Source organism: Sorex fumeus, unplaced genomic scaffold (assembly GCF_029834395.1).
Source record: "Sorex fumeus unplaced genomic scaffold, SorFum_2.1 ptg000007l, whole genome shotgun sequence".
NCBI lineage: Eukaryota > Metazoa > Chordata > Mammalia > Eulipotyphla > Soricidae > Sorex > Sorex fumeus.
Window position 1 is genome coordinate 57,628,363 of NW_026606064.1, and position 23,958 is coordinate 57,652,320.

The 23,958-nt window shown below is 35.3% G+C and overlaps 1 protein-coding gene across 2 annotated transcripts in view; it reads right to left on the minus strand.

The window, feature by feature from the left end:
* ZEB1 (zinc finger E-box binding homeobox 1) overlaps positions 1–23,958 on the minus strand; it is a 143,977-nt gene that overhangs the window by 26,860 nt on the left and 93,159 nt on the right. For both annotated transcript variants that reach the window (XM_056107340.1, XM_056107331.1), the window contains exon 2: positions 12,253–12,453. In XM_056107340.1, the coding sequence (XP_055963315.1) occupies positions 12,253–12,453 (201 nt within the window). The remainder of the gene's footprint in view (positions 1–12,252; positions 12,454–23,958) is intronic.

Below are 23,958 nucleotides of genomic sequence, written 5' to 3' on the forward strand. Positions count from 1 at the left end.
TTAGTCCTTTTAAACTCCACAACTTTCTATCTACTTATCTGATCTATCTATCTATCTCTAACAATAATTATCTTGTCTGTTGTTCATTCAACTTATTGAAGATGGTCATCTGCCTTTTAGGTAATTATAGTATTTGACTTTTCTTCTATTTTCTGCCTTGTAAAACTCAATGTACATTCTGATAAGAAGCAATGAAGCAATGAAAAAATAGCTCAATCTGTGCAATTATGGAAATCCATATTGTCATTCACTGTCACTGTCCTCCCATTGTTCATGAATTTGCTCGAGCGGGCCCAGTAACATCTCCATTGTAAAACTTGTTACTGTGTTTGGCATATCAAATACGTCACGGGTAGCTTGCCGTGTGGGCGAGATACTCTCAGTAGCTTGCCAGGGTCTTGGAGAGGGGCGGAGGAATTGAATCGGGTCGGCCATGTTGGCCGCTTGCAAGGCAAATGCCCTACCCGCTCTGCTATCACTCCAACCCATATTGTCATTAATATGCTTATTTTTTTATTACTTGAAGATCTTCTTGTCATCCTTACAGAATGAAAATTCTGCTGTATTACATAAACTTATAAGTTCACTATCTTTAAATAACCTACATTTCTAACTTTTCATAAAAAGTACCTATATGTTTAAACATTTTAGGAAAGCTACGGAGGAAACAAAGTCAGGGTTCATGATATAAAATCTAGTGACACGAGAGCCTTTTTCCCCAACTGTAAGAGAGAAAATGACCTGTGCATGTCACTTCATCTGCCTAAGCTTCAGGCCTCACTGGTTCTTGTCCTTCCTTTGTTGGTAAAAATCAAAGAACAAGGGACTAAAATAAACTCGTGCCAAAAAGATTTTACCTTTATTAAATTTTTGATTTGGGGGCCACATTTGGCAACACTCAGATCTTACCCCTGGCTCTATACTCAGGGGACCATATTTGCTGCCGGGAATCAAACCTGGGACAGCCACATGTAAGGGAAAATGCTCTACCCTCTGTACTATCATCTCTCTGGGCCCATTTTACCTTTCAGAAAATTGACAAAGAAAACTTGAAGACTATAGTTTGAGCTTTTTCTTTTTTTAAGTTTAGTAATGATTTCTTCAAGTGGCTAAATAATTCCCCTAAGGAATTAGGTGGTGGACTTGGAATCTGAATGTAGGTCTCTACATTCTTAAAACTTCCTTTTCACTATATTCTGGCTTGTCTGACCAGAGTACCCGGAAAACAGAAATAGTAGTGGGTCAAAATTTCACATACCCAGACTAAATACCTAGGCACTTCAATTTTTTTCTTTTTATTCACTAGTCTAATTACTGGTAAATAATAATGGTGGTACTGATGAACATTTTTAGGTATCTACTGCAAGCTGTACGTGCAGAGCAGGTTGACTGTGGCATGCTAATATACATATAATATGGGAAGCCAAAAGTACATTTTATACATTTAGGTACATTTTATTTAGAACATAAGAACATATTCATATATTAAAATAATAAAAATCAAAATGATTTAAAACTGATATAATATTTATAAAGTAATACCAAAGTCATTAGTTATCTACATCCCAATCAAATCTCTTTAGATATGTCAGTCAAAATCTTGATTTAGATTTCCTCTAAGTTTGAGAATGGAATTGAAAAATACATCACTAATCAAGTAAACCTTAGCGCTCCTAAAAACGTACCTTTTTGGAGCCTCGGGTTACTGAGTAGATTTATTCAGTAGATTATGAATTAATTTGCTATTAGCACTTAAAGCGATGAATATATGAAAGTTAAAATATGTCCCAATCTCTTTAGATTGGTATAAAAACACTGTGTGAAGTAGATAATGATGAGATCAACTTCTGCTAAAGAATTCACATTTTATATTTGCCATTAGTAAAATGGCAATCTAAAATTCCCTGTTAAAGTGCTTATACTAGTCTAAAATAAACACCAGAATTTACTAAATGCAAATTTGTAAACTGTAGAAAAATCCCTGTTAAAGTGCTTAAAACACGGTAGAATAAACACCAGAATTTTAAAAAGTGTCTAAAACTCTCTTACCTTCCCCTTATCTCTCTTCAAAGTATGCACTTATTAAGATAATAAATAGTATGCAGACATTATTTATATTAGACGCTTATTGTTGTAAATGTAAGCCCTTCATGCTCAAGTGAAAATAAAAACAGGCAGTTACCATTAAGATGGAAGATGAGTTGGTAGGAAAGGTTAAAATGGTATTGTGGACACTGCTAATTTTTCTACTTATTTAACCATTGAAAAAAATGCATTGGTGGCAGGTGGTGTGGTAAAAATTTTTTAAGAGGTGTGAAATTGTACCCCCAAAATAGCCCAGTAAATCAATGCTACTTCAAAGAAAAAAATTAAAAATTATTTGACCAGGCTTGGCATTGATTAGACAGACCACAATGGGGAGACCACAGTGGAAGAACATGACATGAAAAGGAAAAAAAAAATAAATCAATTGAGTATTATCACATAAATGGTGAAGTAATTTCAGAGCAAGAAGAATGAAGGCAGCAGCTATTTCTCTTATTTTTATTGCGTTAGTTTAGGGTTTTTTGTTTGTTTGTTTTGGTTTTTGATCCACACCTGGCTGTAGTCAGGTCTTATTCCTGGCTCTGTATTCAGGCTCTGTATTCTGCTTGCTAGGCAAGCACCTTAATCACCGTGCTGTCTTAATTTCATTAGATATTCTAAGTCCAAAAGTGGCCCATCATTTCATAATTGCTAAATCTAGCCTGTCTGGAAGCCACTGGAAACTTAAAAGAAGTATATATTATGTCAATTGCTATTAAGATGTTTATACTCTATATGCATGTATAGTTTACCTTTGGAAATAAGAAATTTGAGGTTTTTAATTTTAAAATTAAAAATGAACTACAAATATAAGTATAAAAGGAAATATAAAAATAGAAATATAAAATAAAATTAGAAATCGGAATTCTCATAATATATTAGAAAGGGGAGGCTCACCGCTAACTTCAGCATCGCAAATAAGAGCTTTAAGATATGAGGAAATGGCCTTAGTGCTTCATATATGGATGCTATATTCAGTGTATATGTGGTGTATATATGTTTTCCTGTTGCATCAAGAAATCGTATAAAATAAAAGTATGCTATGTAGTAAAATAGGCCTGCATACTGCCTTTCCATATGAATTTACATCTTGGAAAGTTACTTAACCTTTCTGATCCTGAGTTTCCTCATATACAAAATGGTTAATAGATATTTCACAGAGCTATTCAAAGGAAAAACAAGGAACAATGTATAGGAGTGCAATAAGCACTGAGTCAGTTACAGGAAGAATAGCTCAAGTAGTGGGAGCAGGAAGCCAAAGTTCAATCTGCAGCACCACAAGGTCCCCTGAGCATCACTAGGAACAACAGCCATGCACCAAGGCAGAAGTAGCCCTGAGCGCCACTGTAAGTGACCCCATAACAACAGCAACAATAACAACAACAACAACAAAAAAAAACCAACCACCAAACCAAAACAAGGGCTTAAGAGAAAGTAGAGAGGCCGAGGTGCTTGCCTTGCATGCAGTCAACCGTGTTTAGTACTGTCACACGTGACTCCAAGTACTTCCGTCTAAAGAAATCCCAAAACAAAAGCATTGCAGATAATGTCCAATCAGTATTAGTTTTCCTAGCATATATGAAGAAGGCTGGAAGTATGATTATTATGAAAGTGTCAGTTTTCATAGTTCAATTTTTTTTGAAGAGGCGTGCCCTTTAAACCTAAGCTAGACCTGAACAGAAAAGTGTTAATGCAAGGAAGAATTAACTTGATTCATTCTTGTTCCCCATGATACTGAGAACAGCTCTGACGGGGTGGAAGAGTAAGCAGGTATCATGTCATGTGAGGTAAATCAAGTGAGGTCAGACCAGAAGACCTTGTCTGTTTCCTTTGGGGATAGTTACCACATATTCTACCATACAGACTGAGGAATGAAACAATAACCAGAGATCTTAAGAGTGATTTTCTGGCAACCTGTGTATTTATTAAACTGAATTATTATTAATTAAAAATGTCTCCTTTTCTATTACTATTGGATGCATTTTTAAAAAACTATTTTTTGGTAGATATACTAATGTAATCAAAGAACAGGTGTTTGATTTGGGTTCTGATTGATTTCTAGATTTTTGCATTTAAAATAATTTTAGACTTATTAAAAGACATAAAATTTTAAACTTCTTATATAATATGCTTCACTTAATGAAAGCATAATATATAAAAATAACACTTCAGAAGTTATTATATGAATTTAAATATCTCGCCCGCACGGCAAAGCCTGACAAGCTACTCATGATGTATCTGATATGCCAAACACTATCACTATCACTATCACCCCGTTGTTCATCGATTTGCTCGAGCGGATGCCAGTAACGTCTCCATTTGTCCCTGTCACGTGCTAATGTAGCCTGATCGTATACTGGGGGGTCTTTCAGGGTCAGGGGAATGAGGACCATTGTTACTGTTTTTGGCATATCGAGTACACCACGGGTAGCTTGCCAGGACAACAAAGTCTCACAACGGAGATGTTACTGGGCCCACTCGAGCAAAACAATGAACAACAGGAGGACAGTGCTATAGTGCTAAATAAAATACCATTTAATAATGAACAAACCTTATTTGGTATCTGTCAGTTTTTTTTAAATTTCCTGGTCTATAAATCAATTTAGGATCCCACAGTTTATTTGCTTTATCTCCATTATCTGTAAAATTTGGAAGTTTTAAATGAGTTCCTTTGAAAAACCTTAATTTTTATTTATTTCAAAGCTTTATTGTGGTATTTATGACATAGCATATGAAGTATTTACTTTTTATACAGTGATAACGATGTTGTGAAATTAACATTATAATCTCTACATATTTATATACTTAATATATAAATCTATATATTTTTTATGACCTCACTGAAACTTTTGAAGAGTACTAGTCATTTTTTTACAGGGAGTCCTTTAATTTAATTTCCCTCGATGTTTCCTAATGATTATATTGAAGTAATGCAATTTGAACAAGAACAGCACCTAAGTGGCACACTCTCACCAATCTTTTTCACAAGGATGGATAATGTTATTGTCATAACTTTTTACCACCCAGTTAAGGTGTTATCTGCCAGGTTTTTAAAAAAATTATTTATTTATTTAAGGTAAAGGCCCTCCCGTTGATCGTCGATTTGCTCGAGCGGGCCCAGTAACGTCTCCATTGGAGACTTTGTTGTTACTGTGTCTGGCATATCGAATACTCTCGGTAGCTTGCCGGGCTCTCCGAGAGGGGCGGAGGAATCGAACTCGGGTCGGCCATGTTGGCCGCTTGTAAGGCGAACGCCCTACCCACTGTGCTATCGCTCCTATTTATTTTTTGGGTAACACCCGGGTTACTCCTGGCTCGGCACTCAGGAGTTACCCCTGGCGGTGCTCAGGGGATCATATGGGATGCTGGGAATCAAACCTGGGTTGGCTGCGTGCAAGGCCCTACCCACTGTGCTATCACTCCTGCCCCCTTTTATGACTGGTTTTTAAACACTGGTTATTATGTCTTTAATTATAACTAGATTATAAAAACATATTTTCATTATCATTCACCACAGTTTCAGTATTCATTGATGACTCCTGCTGCAACAATTATTAAAATTGGCATCTATGTAATGGTAATTTTCAATTTCTGATATTGGAATTCTATATAAGTAACAGATTTTCTTCCCTCTGTCTTTAAGTTGTATGGTCAATATGAATGCATGGATATTTATTTAGCTCTGTATATTATAATATGATACTACCATCATTTACATATATATGTATATACATCTGCTAAACTTCTCTAGACTTGGTGAATAGAAAATTATTCATGTTGGTTCTGTGTCCTTTGACAAGCCTTCACCACTTCTTTAAAGGTAGCTGTACTTTCTATTCCTTATTTTCTCCTACCATAATTTGAGAATTAACTATTTCTGCAGAGATCCTTAGCATTTTCTATTGGATATTACTTAAATTAAAAATACAGCAGTAGCTATGCTTATTACTAATGGATGCCATGTTTCCTGTCTTATCAGCAGACAGAATAGGGAAATGTATGTACTGTGACATCTGAATATACTCCATCTATATACATACATATTTATATATACTAAGAATTATAAGCCCCTTGCCATACCTCTGATTTCAACAGACACCACAAAATTTAGTTTAGCCTTTTCCTATTCTTTATTTGTAACAGAGAAATCTGGGTGTCCTTAGCCTCAATTGAGTTGCCATTTGTTCAATCCTAATATAGTCTGAAGTAGTTTCAAAATTACCCATAAGTCTCTGAGAAAAGAATTCATTAGCTATACTAAAAATGGTAACAGAGCATTAGACATTGAGGGCAATTTTTCTTTTTGTAGCACTTATCTTTAAAACCATGAAAATTCCCCCCTCAACACACATGTATAAATATTTTAAAGTACTCATCAAATGGTGAATGAAAGAAGAAATACAAACAGTGAAAAATGAAACTAACTATATCATAAATGTATCTCATTAGAGGCAAGGGAGGAAGTTCTGTAAAAAGTAAGAATATTCCAAGTTGCCTGAAAACAGTATGTTTAATATGTGCTGTAAAGATGATATGTGTGTGTAAATAGGTGTCTTTTTTTTTAAATTTCAAAGATGACAGCATATAATCAAGTTTCAGAATTGTGCATAAAGACCACATCCCTTTATTATTTATGAACATAAATTAGGTAACCTTGTAAACAAACTAAATATACCTCATTTTTCCCAGTATTCATTTCAAAGATGCCAAAGTAAACCTCAAAAATAAGTGGTGCTGGAGAGATAGCACAACGGGTAGGGCACGCGGCCTACCCTGGTTTGATTCCCTGGTTCGATTCCCAGCATCTCATATGATCCCCTGAGCACCTCCAGGAGTAACTCCTGCGTGCAGGGCCAGGAGTAACCCCTGTATAATTGCCAGGTGTGACCCAAAAAGCAAAAAAAAAAAAAAAGTTAAAAAAAAAGTTTAAAAAAAACCCCAAAAAACCCCCAAAACCCAAAAAACCAAAAATAACAGTGGTACAAAACACTAGTAGTTAAGCTGAGATTTTTTGTTTGTTTGTTTTTATATTACATATCACCACCCATAAATTCTTTTTTGGCTGACGAAGTTTTCAATGAGTATGTTAAACTTTATCTTGAGATGTAAATACAATTTAGTTGACTACTGAGACACAGAGTGATTTATGCATTGTTTGCATATTTTTTGAAAACAATTTTATTATAATATATCCCCAAGGACTTATTGCTATAAACTCAAATTTTAAATATTTTTATTATTAAGATGTTTTTATTGATTTGACATTCTTAAAATTATAAATTATTAAAATTATAAGTTATCTATCTTCAAGTCAGAAAAATATTTCAGTCAACTACTGAGATTTAAACTGATGAATTTTCAAATTAATTTCCAAACACTAAGATAATATTAAGAAAATATAAAATAGTGTTTTATACTACTACATAGCACAGCGGGTAGGGCGTTCGCCTTACAAGCGGCCAACATGGCCGACCCGAGTTCGATTCCTCCGCCCCTCTCGGAGAGCCCAGCAAGCTACCGAGAGTATTCGATATGCCAGACACAGTAACAACAAAGTCTCCAATGGAGACGTTACTGGGCCCGCTCGAGCAAATCGACGATCAACGGGAGGGCCTTTATTTTTTTTTTATTTATTTATACTACTACATTAGTTTTATATATGTTCTAAAAAACAAAAAGTATGAAGGGATTTTAAAACAGGTGTCCCAAAAGTGGGAGCAAATACATTAAGCGTTTAACTGACCCAGGCTTGAGAGTTTTTGGCTGAACCACAAGAAGTTCTTGTAAGATGACTACAGATATGTTGGAACACTGTCAAGTTATGCAATGTATTACACAGAGAAGATTTGAATTTGACAGTTTTTAATGCAATATAAATTGATTAAAATCCAAATGTTTTTATCTTTAAATGTGTGTTCTACTTTATTTAATATTTACAATAAAAATACTACTTCTTTTATAAAACTTCTTAATTGTGATTTTATTCTCAAATAATATTGGATTTATAAAGGTACTTAGTACATAATTGGCATTTCAATGGCATATTCTAATTTCCAATATTCTTTACACATACACTGGTTACTTACCAGTTTCATGTCCTGATTTTTAACATACCTAAATGTTATTAACTACTTGATTATTTTTTCTTTTCCCAAATCTTCAATAACAGTTAAATGACACTGATTTGTGTATTATTCCAGCTCAGCAATATGAAAGGTAACCATTCCTTACTCATTCCTAAGAAACTAGACAGGAAACTCTCCACCATGCAACTGGCTCTTTAAACTTCCTTTGGAAAAGCTTAGAGAAAAAATTACACTTACTTTACATTCTAAGCAAAGCATTGAAAGTATCATTTTTTAAACATCAGAAAATCATACTTATTCTGTCTTCATGAAATAGTAATATGTGTAATAAAGTAATAATATTAATAAGCCAAGATATCTATAGTTTTTATCTTTAATTGTTTTACAATGAGAAATTGATTAATAGGATGCACAAAAAGTAAAGAATACAAGAAGAGCAGTGTAGACAGATCTCAAAATGGAATAATACCTGGAAGTGTTGGGATACAGTAGAGTTCTACCAATAAGACTGACTACCCTGAAAGGCAAGCTGTCCTTGTCGTAACTCAAGGCCTTGTGTTTCTATCTGACAGTAAAATTGGTTCAGTCAACCTCATCCAATTTGACAAATTATTCTTTCAAATATAGTCACAACAATCATATCAAGAAGACAAAACAATACAAAAATAGAAGTTTGAATTGGATCTAAAACTTTATAAAAAATTTCATGTGAATGCATGACTAATGATCACTTAATTGTAACTAAATAAATTACTGAGTTATTAACCTTGATATTCATGAATTTAACTTACTGACGATTCTCCATCAGTATTCTAGCAAGAAGTCTTGTTGCTGTGCATTACTGAGCACAGCAGATTGGCATATATTCAGAGTGACAAATACAAGGCTTATGTTTTTTTACAAAAACATTTTCAATTTATAGACATAGAAAAAAACATTTAAAAATTTTTAATGACTTTTATTTTTATTATTTATTTTTAGACTTTCTTTTTCCTTTTTTTTTAAATTAGTGAAACATCATGAGGTACAGTTGTAGACTTACAAACTTTCGTTCTTGGGTTTCAGTTATACAATGATCAAGTACCCATCCCTCCACAAGTGCCCATTCTCCACCACCAATATGATTTTTATTTTTAACTAGTGGAATTCTAGGTTATAATTGTCACTTAGGTTAAAATCGTTCATCAAAGAAACATATTTTAGTGCTTTATTAAAATTTTTTTTTTGAAATTTCCTTTCTGATTCCATGTGTTGTTTAGGAGTGCATTGTTTATTTTTATTTTATTGCATTTTGGGCCATCCCTGGAAATGTTCAGGAGTCACTCCTGGCTCTGTGCTCAAGGATCACTCCCGGCGGGGCTCAGGGAACCATAGGGGATGCTGGGGCTGCGTGTAATGGAAATACCTTACCTCTCTACTATCTTTCCAGTCCCAGCTTGGTGCTTTATTTGCTCTACTTGGTCAGGCAAAAATTTTTTTCAGCATGGTGTGATATACACATATTGGCTGAAATGATGCTATCTTAATTTCTATAGTAGTAATGGTGTTTCCCCTCTTTGGTATTCTTTACTATGCTCTGAGCAAGGGTGTAATTTTTCTTCACGTGGAGAGAATTGTAACTCCTGCCTAAAACAGGAATTGTTAACCCCTCAAATATATAGAAGAATTAATCGACATCATCATTTAGGCTGTATTTTTTTAAGAGAGAAAAATATATAATAATAGCACAACGGGTAGGGCGTTCGCCTTACAAGTGGCCAACATGGCCGACCCGAGTTTGATTCCTCCGCCCCTCTCGGAGAGCCCGGCAAGCTACCGAGAGTATTCAATATGCCAGACACAGTAACAACAAAGTCTCCAATGGAGACGTTACTGGGCCCGCTCGAGCAAATTGACGATCAACAGGAGGGCCTTTACCTTTACCTTTTACCTTACACACATAAATTTTAATGAAAAATTGTATTGCTTTTGTTTTTGTTGTACAGATCTCTGAATTTTAACACATGTACAGATTCACATAAAATCATCAATATCAACACATAGAAAAACTCTCTTATCCCTCTAAAATCCTAGCTCTACTTTCTACCCCTTTTATAGTCACTTTCTCCCTCTAGCCCCTCTAAATCACTGATTTATACTGATCCTTTTTAAAAATGTTGAATCATACACATGTAACTTTTCAATCAACATAAGGCCTTTTGAGACTTCAAGTTTTCTAAGTTGTAGCTTAAGAGTGATTTTCTTTAATTGCTGAGCAGTTATTACATTATATAGATGTATTATAATTTCATTATCTTTTAACCTATAAAATGACTATAGGTGCTTCAGATTAGAGCAATTATGAATAGCTTCTATAAACATTCAGTTACCAGATGGTTTTTTTGTTTGTTTGTTTTTGTGAACCTCTGTTTTATACTTTGATCTGGGCAAATACCCAGAATAGGGATTTCTGGATCACAGTTACATATTTAATTTCGTTGTTAAACTATTGTCCAAAGCAACAATACCATGTGCAAACCTATAAAAAAAAGTACTGGACTTTTGACTATTCCACATATTTGTATTTTGGAGGAGTATTTTTGATCAGCAACTTAATTTTTCTAGAGGTTATAGGGTCATTCATGTTTTCTATTTTTTTCTGAGCCAGTTTTTGTTAAGGGTTTCTAAAATGGAATTATGTACATGAGAAACTATTATTAATAGTATCTTAAACCACAGAATATCAATAAAAATTTTGAAAGTAAAATAAATTTAAGTTTCTAACACCTTCTCCACATTGAAAATGTATAGGCATACGATATTCCCTATTATCTTGTTTATAGTATGTCACCAGTAACCAACCGCGAAAATAAAATATGAGATTTAATTGATCTGATTTCTACTTTCCCAAACCCTACTTATCCTTCCCTATCAGTTTGTTTTACACGGAATCAACAAAATGCATTACTGTCAACTTTCAGTGTTCTGCAAATCTCACCCTTTTATTCTCATCCTAGTAGTCATATCTGTAGTTCAAAAAACAAAAACAAAAACACAACCCTATCACTCTCTGAATTATCCCTATGAATTCTTACCTCTAGAACTTCTCTTTCTAAAATTATCTTTTCCGTACTGCTGTAGACTTACTTCTAAACTACAGTTAATAACTTTTCATAGCTTCCAGGTAAAGTGCAAATCCTCTGACTTAACACGCAGTGCTTTCATACTCTTTACTTCTCAGTTCTTGTTTCCCATAAATATAATTTATCCAAACCAAAGAACTGCTTCTGCTTAAAATATCTTCGATTCATTTTCATCTGCCTAATTAAACTCTATATGCCCTTTACTAAAAAATATTACTTTTCCACCTCTCATTTGTATGTTCCTCTTTGATGTTTCCATTTAGCCATTAATTTCAACTTACATCAAACTTCAATAAATTTGCAGCTTATTTAGTTGTTACTTTTTAAGCTGTAACCACTTTTATTACAGAGATTGCTGAATGAATATTATAAAATGTGTTGGGCTGATTACATGATTTCACAAGTGCTTGCTCAGTTAATCTCGTAGAAACCATGAGTAGTGTCATGCTGTACATATTATTTAAACTTTTGTGTAAGCTTTCACTTGAATTCTTCACATTCTCTCACACGCTTACCTGAATGGTATCCCAAAAGTGCCTAGCATAAGTTTTGGTGTCTAGTTTAGATGAACTTCCTGATTGTTAACTTTTGCCAGGTAGCTTTTGCTCGGCTAACCTTGAATTTATTCTCTTGCATGCTCTTTTGTCTTTGCAGAGGCCCCAATCCCGGATCCCCAGTCTAACTTACCTTGGCCACTTCTACATGTTCTGCTTTTATACCACTGGCTTAAATCCTGCCAGTCAAGCTACAAAATTTCATCAGTTTATTAGGAAAAGTAGAACTGAGGAATTTTAGGGCTGAAAAAAAAATGACTCATCCAATTTCTGTATAACAGGTAAGAAAAGTTAAACATTCCCATTTTGGGCAATTAACTGGAAGGGTTCCTACTTTACACTAAGCCAAGATTCACTTCAGTAAAAGTGAAAACGTAATTAGGATGCCACAAAAGTCACACTTACCATCCTCCTCCCAGCAGTTCTTGGCATTTCCTTCTCTTTCGCTGCTCCCTGGTAACACTGTCTGGTCTGTTGGCAGGTCATCTTCTGGCACCCCACCTTCACAATCGGCGGCATCTGCAATACTTTCTTCTTCTACAATATGAAGTTTGTCTTCATCATCTGAATCTGAATTTGTTTCTACCACAGTATTATAATTCGTAACTGTAATACAAACAAGAAACAAAGAATTAAAACCAATTGGAATAACCTTGTTTCCACATCTCAGTAAAATGGAAATCACGATGCCTGAAACACACTGTGATTCAATTTTTAAAATTATTTATACTATAATATGTAAATTAATTTAGATGGCAACATAATATTTACTAGATATTAAGATGCCAGTAAATTTTAGTTAAATATTTACTATATGAACAAGGTGCTATATGGTCCATCTAAAGAATTATAGGTCTTAAGAAAGAGTAACTCATTTTGTTCATACAACAAACTTATGAAATAAGATCACTGATATATCATCTGCTATTTGTATCCATATATTACAGCAGTATAAATCAAGACCAGTGTAAGGTAAATAAGCTGTATAAAATCATAAAATGATAAAATGACATGGCCAGGATTTGAATCTTAGAAGTAAGGTTCCAAGTTATGTGTTTTTAACTCTACATTAAATACATTCACCAATCAGAATGAGCTTATTCTATACAATACTTTTCTATATACAATAAATATTTTCAATCTTTAAGCACGTAAGAAGTCTGTTTTCCTCAATAAAACAGCAATATCTCTTCAAATTTACAAAGTACTTTCAAATTGTCAATTATTAATTCTCCAAATTCTACATTAACTTTATAAAGAATCAACTAATTTAGTCAAATTTTGACATAATTAGGACATAATTTAAATAATGTTTATATGTAAGACTACTATTTTAGACGTCTGACATTCAGAAGTTTTGAAAGTTACCCTCATCCATATTTTTAATGAATTTAAGTAAAACTGAATATCAGTCATAAAGATATAAAATCGTTCTGAATGATTACAGGTCACAGAGAGTAACAGTTGAGAAAAGTTTTTCTAAATAAAATAGCACAGTCACTATTACTTCAGAGTCCTTGTAATAATTACTGTTGGATAAATTCTTTAATAACAAACAGGTAGTCACTAAAATACATTTTTTCAACTATTTGTAGGTAGATTCTTGCTAATACTGAGAATGGAAAATGCTTAATTAGGGATCAAAGTGATAGTATAGCAGGTAGGGCACTTGTCTTGCATGCAACTGATCTGGATTCAATCCCTGGCACCCTGTATGGTCCCCCAAGCCACAAAAGGAATGCTCCCTGAGCACAGAAAGTCAGTCTTGAGCATCTCTGGTTGTGGCCCCAAAACAAAAGACAGCAAAAGAAATGCTTAACTAAAAAGAACTACTTTCCACCATTTCTTCCTTTAAATTTCCAGTGAGTCTTGAAAAATGATATGCACATAGAGATACCTGAAGGTTTGAATAATATACATAATTCCCTTTCTCGTACAGAGACTCAACTTACAAACATCTAGAAAAATATAATCAAGGTATTTTTGTATATGTGAAGGTAAGAACACATAAATGGGAATCTCTAAAGCTTATATATTAATAACCTCAGGTTTTGAAGAACTGTCCAAAAGAGAACTGGAGTTATCTATTTACCCACATTAGGAATTCTTTATGAGCCAGAAGAAAAATATCAAATCTAGTTGTGTCACACTTAATTTGAATGCATTTTTCCAGATCTTCTCAAGACTAAACAATTTTATCTCTAATTTTATTACAAAAGATTACATGTTCAGTGTATAAAAATCCAGACATATAAAATTAATGAAAGGTTTATCTTCACTCAATTTTCATTTCTTAATAGGCTCTTTAAAGGTACAAGGCAAAATGTATTAACTTTTGCATTAGGTACATGATATTTATTGTTGACTCAAAGGAAAAATATTAAATATATAGTAAAGGGATCAGAGAAAATTTCTCTTATCCAGACACACAATGAGTAAATATTATGACTGAAACAGAGTAATTCCCAAAGTCACCCAGAGTTGTAACGGGGGGTTAGTGGCGATCCTTTAACTGAGAGATGCAACTATGTGGGGCTGGATGACAGCTCAAAGTACTGGAACAAATGAGCAGCACTCTATGGCTAGGCTGTAGCACCAAACCTTCAGGCTTACATTGCCAAGCACCTCTGGAAGAAGGGCAGGGCACTCCTGGTTGAGGTCCCAGGTAAAGAACAGAGGCAAATGTGTGAGAGCACCCAGACTTGTGTATTTCTGAATGAAGAATCTTACTGACAAATGACACACAATGCTAACTTTTATATTTACTTTAAACTGTTCCTTATTAGTAACCCACTAGATGAGTTACTAAAATCATATTAAGTTGCCATGGGATGTAAAATCATTTATATATCATAAATTAAGACTAGAGTTTGACTTTAGATTAATGTATTTTGTATCCCACTCTTATCTGGGAACCACATAAAATTTTGTTGGATGCAAAGCTCTCAAGATGTGTGATCTTGCATTAATAGCTGAAATTTCTACTATCATCTGAAGAGGTTTCAATGCTTTTTCCTTTTGTTGAGTTGGGCATGGTTTTATATGTGTTCTTTTAATACTCGGCATGCTACCGAGAGTAATTCGCCTGCACAGCAAAGCCTGGCAAGCTACCCGTGACGTATTCAATATGCCAAATACAATAACAAGAAGTCTCATGATAGAGACATTACTGGGCCGACTCGAGCAAATCAATGAACAACGGGAGAACAGTGCTACAGTGCTACTTTTAACACTACATAAATATCAAGGAAACAGCTTGAGACCTCAGTAAGTATACAATTCACCACATATTGGTGATATTCTTTCTTTTTGTAATACTGTAATTTAGCTTTGTCATTATGAATTTTGTGATAAGGTTATTTGGCTAAGCCTAAATTGTATACTTAACAACCTACATTGAAAGTATTTTAGACTTGGAATATTTTCAATAACCTTTAACACATAATATATATGTACATATATTATATATTTATTAGGATTAAGGTATTTTCTTGCATTCTTCAGAGTTTTCACTTAAAATTATTTTTATCCTGAGTGGTGGGATATTTTACTTAAGCCAAAAAAATAAAATAAACTCATGAGAAACCTTAGCAAATCTCCTCCTGTCCTGCAGTAGAAACTGCCATTATAGGATGGAAGATTATAACTCAAATACCCAAAACACAGAGACAGCATATATTTTATAGTAATTTTGTAAACTGTCTTGAATAAGACTGATGGTACTATATTTGCAAAAAATCAAACTTCAAAAACCAATATTACTGGAAAAAGACCAATTACTAATTTCCAAGACATTTTAGGGCTTAACTGAACTTTGATAAATACACAATGTTCTCTACATTTTGGATCTACCCCCCATCATGAATCTATTAATTTAAAAGCAGAGTGTCAGTGCCAAAAGATAATAAGTAATGCAGACCCTTGATTAATTCCAGCAACGAGAATGTCAGTTATCTCAATTTGCCTATTTCAATACCTCTATACTGTTTAGCTTTTGGTTAAAATTACCATTGTATAAGGAGTTGTAAGTAATTAACAATCATAGATGATCAGTTTTAATATAATTTAAAGAAGCAAAAAAAAATAAAAGAGGTGTAATTTTAAAAGTATTTCCTCAAAAAACAAAAACCAAAAAACAAACCCCTTGGAATTGAGTTTCCATACCACCCTGCAATTCCATTCCATAGAGTGTACCCCAAGGGCCCAAAAACACAATGCAGAAAAAACATCGTTATTCCTATTTTCATCGCAGCACTATTCATAGCAGCTAAAATCTAGCAACAACCCACCTGTCCAAGAACAGATGACTGGGTAAAGAAGCCATGGTACATATACACAGTAAAGCACTGTTTGGCCTTTAGAAAAGAAAAAGTCATGCAATTTGCTATTAAATGGACAGAACTGGGAAGTATCATGCTGGGGAAGTTAGCCAGAGGGGGACGGGCTGACACAGAGTGATCTCTTTTGTGGGTGTAAATAAACATAGTTGGGGAATAACAAATGCCCAAAGGCCATGGTATTTATTCTTTATTTACTCTTTATTACCACTGGGAAACTTGCCATGGGGAGGTATCCCATATGGTTCCCTGTTTCTGCCAAGAATGATCCCTGAGCGCAGAGATGTGTCCCCTAACAAACAAGTATTGTGTTCAGATTAGTGTCTGGCACATAGTAACGATTATAGAAAACTTAACATCATGATCAACTTTTTGAATATTTACAAAACATAATTTGTGGCATTCTTAGCATCCTGCTTACACATGTAAATGTCTCAGAGTTTATACATTTTTCCAGGTATATGTAAGTCCATGGGCTGGAGCAATAGCACAGCAGGTAGGGCATTTGCCTTGGCATGTGGCCGACCCAAGTTTGATTCCTACACCCCTCTCGGAGAGCCCGGCAAGTTACCGAGAGTATCTCGCCCGCACGGCAAAGCCTGGCAAGCTACCCGTGATGTATTCGATATGCCAATTACAGTAACGATATGCCAAACACAGTAACAACAAGTCTCACACTATTTCTGGGCCCGCTAGAGCAAATCAGCAAATGGATGACAATGGGAGGACAGTGCTACAGTGCTACAGTGCTACAAAACCTAAGAAGTCCATACCATTACATTTTCTTTTCAAAAACAAACAAAAGAATAACTGAGTAAACTGGGAAACAAAAATCATCCTATTAGGTATTTACAAATCCTCAATAGGTAGTATTATATATTCCTATAATAGACAAAGGAAAGAATAAAGATAAATAAGATAAAGGCCCTCCCGTTGATCGTCAATTTGCTCGAGCGGGCCCAGTAACGTCTCCATTGGAGACTGTTGTTACTGTGTCTGGCATATCCAATACTCTCGGTAGCTTGCCGGGCTCTCCGAGAGGGGCGGAGGAATCGAACTCGGGTCAGCCATGTTGGCCGCTTGTAAGGCGAACGGCCTACCCGCTGTGCTAAAGGAAAGAATATCTGAGTAAATTTTACAGACTTTAAGTTGCAGAGCTGTACTCAAATCTTGGTCTGCTGATACCACAGCAAGAACATGTATATTGGGGTGGGGGTGAGGGTTGGGGCCACATCCACTTGTGTTAGGGTGTACTTCTGGCTCTCCGCTCAGGTATCATCCCTCCTAGTAGTGTTTGGGGGATCATATATGGCGCTGGCTACATGAAAGGCAAACCCCTTACTCCTTGTACTATCTCTCCAGATCCCAGAGCCTCTTTGTTTTAACTATGAATAAGGCCATCTAACAAAATTATTGCACATATAATATTCTTAAACTGATGTTTTTATTTTGGGGCACATTCTGGTCACTGGAATTTAGTTTGCCACTAAAGGCATTTTTATGTGAATAAAGAATTTAAATCACTATAATCTCATATGAACATAATAAATAGTACATATACCAGGAGGATTAATGGAATCATTATAGTCAATAAACCTTTAAAGAACTTTCTAATTCATGTCATTTTTAACACTTGAATGCATAGAGCACATATCAATGGCAGTAGACTCTGATGTAAATATACTAGTTAATAGTCAATTATAATAATATAATTTGATAAACTAGATGAGCATAGTTCAAAAATGAGCAATGCAATCTCAACTTCAGTCATTAAGAGCAAGACTACTTAAAGGCTTTGTAAATAAAGAATCTCGCCATACAGTGTTTTCTGAAGCTCTGAATAGCAGCTTAAGTGAGGGAAGGAAAGAGAATGAGGGAGGAAATGGGGAAGACTAAGCTCTCAGGTCTTGGATTCCTACCTGGTGATACTGTGGTGTGACTACTTAAAGCCACAGGCTAAGACCAAATGTTTCAATATTTTTGGGTATTCAAAGGTAATTTTTCTTTCCAATGGAGGAGGTTCTGCTTATGTCATTCTGTGAATTACACTCTTATTCTGTGGTAATTATTCCTATCAAAATCCCCAATACACACTAATGTACATGGTAGAAAAGATTAAATATTTCTTTAAAAAGTTGTAAGAGTGATCCTTAAACATGAACAGAATAACTGTAACAGACTGTTCTCTCTATATGTGTATTAGACTAATCTATTGTCAGCGTTTAAAATGTATAAACGTTGAAGCATTTACATGTGGATTTACATGTAGCATTGTAGCACTGTCCTCCCATTGTTCATTGATTTGCTCGAGAGGGCACCAGTAATGTCTCCATTGTGAGACTTTTTGTTACTGTTTTTGACATATTTACACCATGGGGAGCATGCCAGGCTCTGCCATGTGGGTAGGATACTCTCGGTAGCTTGCCAGGCTCTCCGAGAGGGATGGAGGAACTGAACCGCAGTTGGCCACGTGCAAGGCAAATGCCCTACCCACTCTATTACTGTTCCAGCCCGAAGACTTACATATACCTGAAAAATGTATAAACTCTGAGACATTTACATGTGTAAGCAGGATGCTAAGAATGCCACAAATTATGCTTGGATTCCATAAGATAGAAATTAATATCAGTTAGTACAAGAATAATGTGATTTACATTTTTCTTATCCTAAAATGTCTGTGGCACACAATTTGATATAGTAGGCAATGATTATATTTTGAATAGAATAAATAGCCATTGTTTTTACCTGTAATCTTTCAGTATTGCAAGCCACAATGTTCATAAGGCAAGGGGGGGGGGAGAGAGAGAAGTGGGGGAGGGTGAAGAGAAAAGTACCTGCCATTGTGGCAAGCTGGGCAGGGAAGAGTTGGGGGTGGGTGGGAGGGAAATTGGGGATACTGGTTGGTGCTAGAAAATGAACATTGGTGGATAGATGGGTGTTGGAATACCGTATAAATAAAACCCAATCATGAACAGTTTTGGAAAAGTCTATCTCATGGCGATTCAATAAAAAAATTTTTTTTTAAGTATTTATGTACTTAAGTCAGGAAAACAAAGACAAAACGTCAGTAATACCCAGAGAATTATTACGACAGCACAAAAAATGAAAAAGGGAGGCGACTGTCAATGAACAGTATAGAGAATTCTGCAAATAATATTTGGTAGTGCCAAGAATAGGACACTGGGTCTCACACATGTAAAGCAAGAGCTCTACTGCTCAGCCATGTTGCAGGCATAGTATCATGATAATATTTAACAGCAGCCTTAGCATTATAAAAACGTTTCATCACATACTAGTGGTTCATCAAAACATGAGGGAAGATTTTAAATCCTTCTCTAAAGTATTTGTTAATCTGTGCCTACTAAATTGAACAATAATTATTGGTTTTTTTATACTTTCAAAATATTTTGATAAAAATGCAACTTCAATCAAAGTCATTGATACTAAAATTTACCCAGTAAAAGCCTGGTGGTGCTTAATGTCTAAACTATTAAAATCAAAACTGACAGCAAAGGCAAGGAAAAATGTTGTCTGCATGCGTAGAATTCTACTTCTTGTAGTTCTCTGCTCTCTCATTGTGCAAACATTACTACGTATTCAGAAATTTATCCCTGGTATTCTTTCAATTCTTACTATGGTCTTTCTCTCATTTGTCTATAAACAGCCCACCCCACACAAGAAGCTATCACAAATTATCTTCTCTTATCATTTACTTATCTACACAGTGAGCTAATTTCAGTTAGTGTCAGTACAACTCACAAAATGCTAGATGAAATCATTAAAAAGCAAAGTTCTTGGACTCTGAAATCCAGTCCCAAGAACAGTACACGTACTTCATATAACATCCGACAAGGGGTTGATATCAAGGATATACAAGGTACTGGTTAAACTCCACAAGAAGAAATCACCCAACCCCATCAAAAAATGGGGTGAGGAAATGAACAGAAACTTTCGCAAAGAAGAAATTCGAATGGCAAAAAGGCACATGAGAAAATGCTCTACATCACTAATCATCAGAGAGATGCAGATCAAAACCACAATGAGATATCATTTCACACCACAGAGACTGGCCCACATCCACAAGAACAAAAGCAACCGGTGCTGGCGCGGATGTGGCGAGAAAGGGACCCTCCTTCACTGCTGGTGGGAATGCCGGCTGGTCCAACCCTTTTGGAAAACAGTATGGACGACTCTCAAAAAATTAGAATTTGATCTGCCATTTGACCCAGCTATAGCACTCCTGGGAATATATCCCAGAGAGGCAAAAAGGTATAGTCAAAGTGACATCTGCAATTGTTTGTTCATTGCAGCACTCTTTACAATAGCCAGAATCTGGAAAAAACCTGAGTGCCCAAGAACAGATGACTGGTTAAAGAAACTTTGGTACATTTACACAATGGAGTACTATGTAGCTGTTAGAAAAGATGAAGTTATGAAATTTACATACAAGTGGTACTACATGGAAAGTATCATGTTAAGCGAAATGAGTCAGAAAGAGCGGGATAGACACAGAAAGATTGCATTCATCTGGGGAACATAAAGCAACAAAAAGTGAGAGTGACACACAGGAATGGCTGAGATTAGTACCAGGAATTTTGCCCCATGAATGGAAGGCCAGCCACAGGCTCTAGGTGAAAAGGAAGCTCAGATAGAGAAGAGATTACCAAATGAAGGGTGTTGTGAGGGCCCTCCCAGGGTGGGAGAAGCATGCTAAAAGTAGTCGATAGACCAAACATGATTGCCACTCAAAGCCTCTCTTGCAAAACACAGTACCCAAAAGAAGAGAGAGAGAACAAGGGGGAATACCCTGCCACAGAGGCAGGATGGGACGGGGGGGGGGGGATGGGGGGGGGATGAGGGGGGGGGATGCTGGGACCCATGGGGATGGATGACGGGCACTGGTGGAGGTATGGGGACTTGATCATTGTATAACTGAAACCCAAGCACAAAATTTGTAAGCCTATAACTGTACCTCATGGTTTTTCACTAATAAAAAAAAAAAAAATAAAAAAAAAAAAAAAAAAAAAAAAAAATAAAAGTAGAGAACTACAAATAAAAAGAAATTTAAGGGATTCTATACAGTATTTAAAAAACTAAGCTAATACATTTGGAAAGATGAATCAAACAATACACAAGAGAAAATGAAACAAAGTCATACTTATTATTTTATAGAATTTCTAAAATTACAGAAGAGAGAGCAAAGGTGAAAACTGTGAAGTGTATTTAGGAAGGTAGCAAATGATTTACCCTCTCCCCAACACACCAATACCAGATGTTCACCCAGGTGCATTTCTTCGTATCTTCAAAGAACTGATAGTACTGTTGCTTTTTAAATAGTAAAAAAAAAAATAAATAATTTTATGAAGTCAGGATGACAACAATAAAATAAAATAGGAGATAAAGCATACACAGCCACACCCATACGATGATATATATATTGCTATGTCCTGAACAGCATTGTTGTGTTGACAAATGCAATTATATATATATGTTCATATATATATACACACACATATAATTTTTACTATCTGTATGTAAGTGCTCAGTACATATTTTAAAAAATTATCTTCTAAGAAAATACAAAACTATTCAGGAAAAAATTTAGTGATGCTAAATGATGCTGACTGTAATACTAGAGCTAATATAAACTATAAAAACAGAAACATTAATCCAGGTACATTAATGTGAGCAAATAATACTCTTCAAAAGAATTCACAAACAGATCACTAAATTTACTCTCATCTTTCTAGGCAAATTACACAAGTTTTAAAAAAATGGAACCTATTGCAATGAAATATTTCAATTAAGATATTATAGATACAGCACAGTGATTGGATTAACCCTAGTTTGATCCCTGAGACTACAGGGCGCCTGAGCATCACTGGGTGCAGCCCTGAAGGCTCCCATGTACCGTCAAGGTGACCTCAGTGATCCCTGGCATAGCAGGGCCCTCACAGCATGACATCATTCAGCCCTCACATTGAACTGTCAGCCCTATTGCTATCCTTGAATAAAGTGGGGTTGAAGTGCTAGGTTCCACTCAGTGCATTTTCTCTTAAAAAGATTACAAACTGTATTGTTTTACAATAATGTAAATATGTTCGTCTCTTCCTTCTATTCTTTTCTCTGTTTATTTTAAGGATACACTAATGTAGCATGTTAATTAAACAACTGTTAATATTATTGGTAGGAATAGCAGGCTATAAAGTAAGTATAAGTCAATAGCAGGCTATAAAGCAGTTATGTTTTGGGGAAGTCTAAATTTATTCAACAAAACATTGACTCTATGGGTATTGCTGTTTATAAACTTTGCATTGTTCCATGGGTGAACAGAGCTTACTTCTGACTTTGTGCTCAGAGATAACTCTTGACAGGACTGGGTGAGGGGGTGGGGCATATAGGGTGCTAGGGATCAAACCCAGGTTTGCCCCTTTGGCTATATGCAAGGTAAGCACCTTATTGCTATGCCATCTCTCCAATCCCTAATTCTAATTTGACTTAGTAGTAGCATTTAACACAGTCTCTTTTCCAGAACAATCTATTTTCTTGACTCAGCTGCTGTTTTACTATTTCCTTACTCTTATCTCCCAGGCCCAAGGCTTGACTTTTTAGACTTTTCATGAAACTCAGTCATGACTTTCAACGTCATTTGGCGATTCTCTGGCTTCAGATAGATCCCAGCTAAAACTTCTTTGAATTCCAAAATTCCATACTTGACCTCTCCACTTGGCTATATTATAGGCAAAAACTTGCCAGGTCTAAACCCCAACTCATTCCCAGTGTTCTCCATGACAATAATGCAATTCTACTTTTTCATTTCAGGACAAAAACGTTGGGGTCAGTTTCAACTCCCACATCTAACCTAGAGGTAAACGCCTTAAAATATTTAAGACTCACCACCACTACACACTTCCCTATTCTAAATCACCATTGCCTCTGATGAAGTTTACGCATATTGTAAGTAGTACCCATGAGGTCCCTTTACCGAGCTATACTCAGTTGTCAGTACAGCAGTCAGAGCAGTCATTAGAAGATTAGTATTAGTAGAGCATTCGTGGAGGAATCTTGTCACTCCTCTGCTCAAACCATCAAGTGGCTCCTCACCAAATTCACTAACCAAAAGACCCTTCACAAATTGGTTCCCTGCTCACCCTTTATCTTCTGTACTTCATCTTCTACTTTGTACTTGCTTAATCAATTTCAGACTTACTGGCCTCTTGTCTTAGGGTTTTAATATTTCACATTGTTCACCTGGAGTGCTCTTCATGCAGGATTTAATCTTACCTCCTTACTGATGTCTCCTATGATTACCCTATTTAAATTCACCAACCACCATAATTTTAATTTTTGATTGCCTCTTTTCACTACAATGTTAAGTTCCGCACCAGGAGGATTGTTTTTCTGTTTTGCTCACTGCTGTGTCCCTGCAGGCAGAATACCAACTGTTCTATGAAATAATATTCAAATAGAAAAGCTAATAAAAATTAAAACTTCTGTATATCAGAATACAGAACTGTGGAAGGAATATAAATATAAAATCTCAATTCATATTTTTATTTTCCTTTCTTATGGCTCTTCATTTCATGCTTTACGAACCTCAAACTCTTATTCATGGCAAAGAATTATCTAGATTATGTGCATCATGGCCTCAATGATCTATGTTCATAATCCTATCATTCTGCCCCAAATTTTCTATTACTTGAACATGCTTCCATGCTTCCATGCTTCCTCTTTGTTCTTGACCCACTATTGAAAAACTACTATTCTTCTTTCA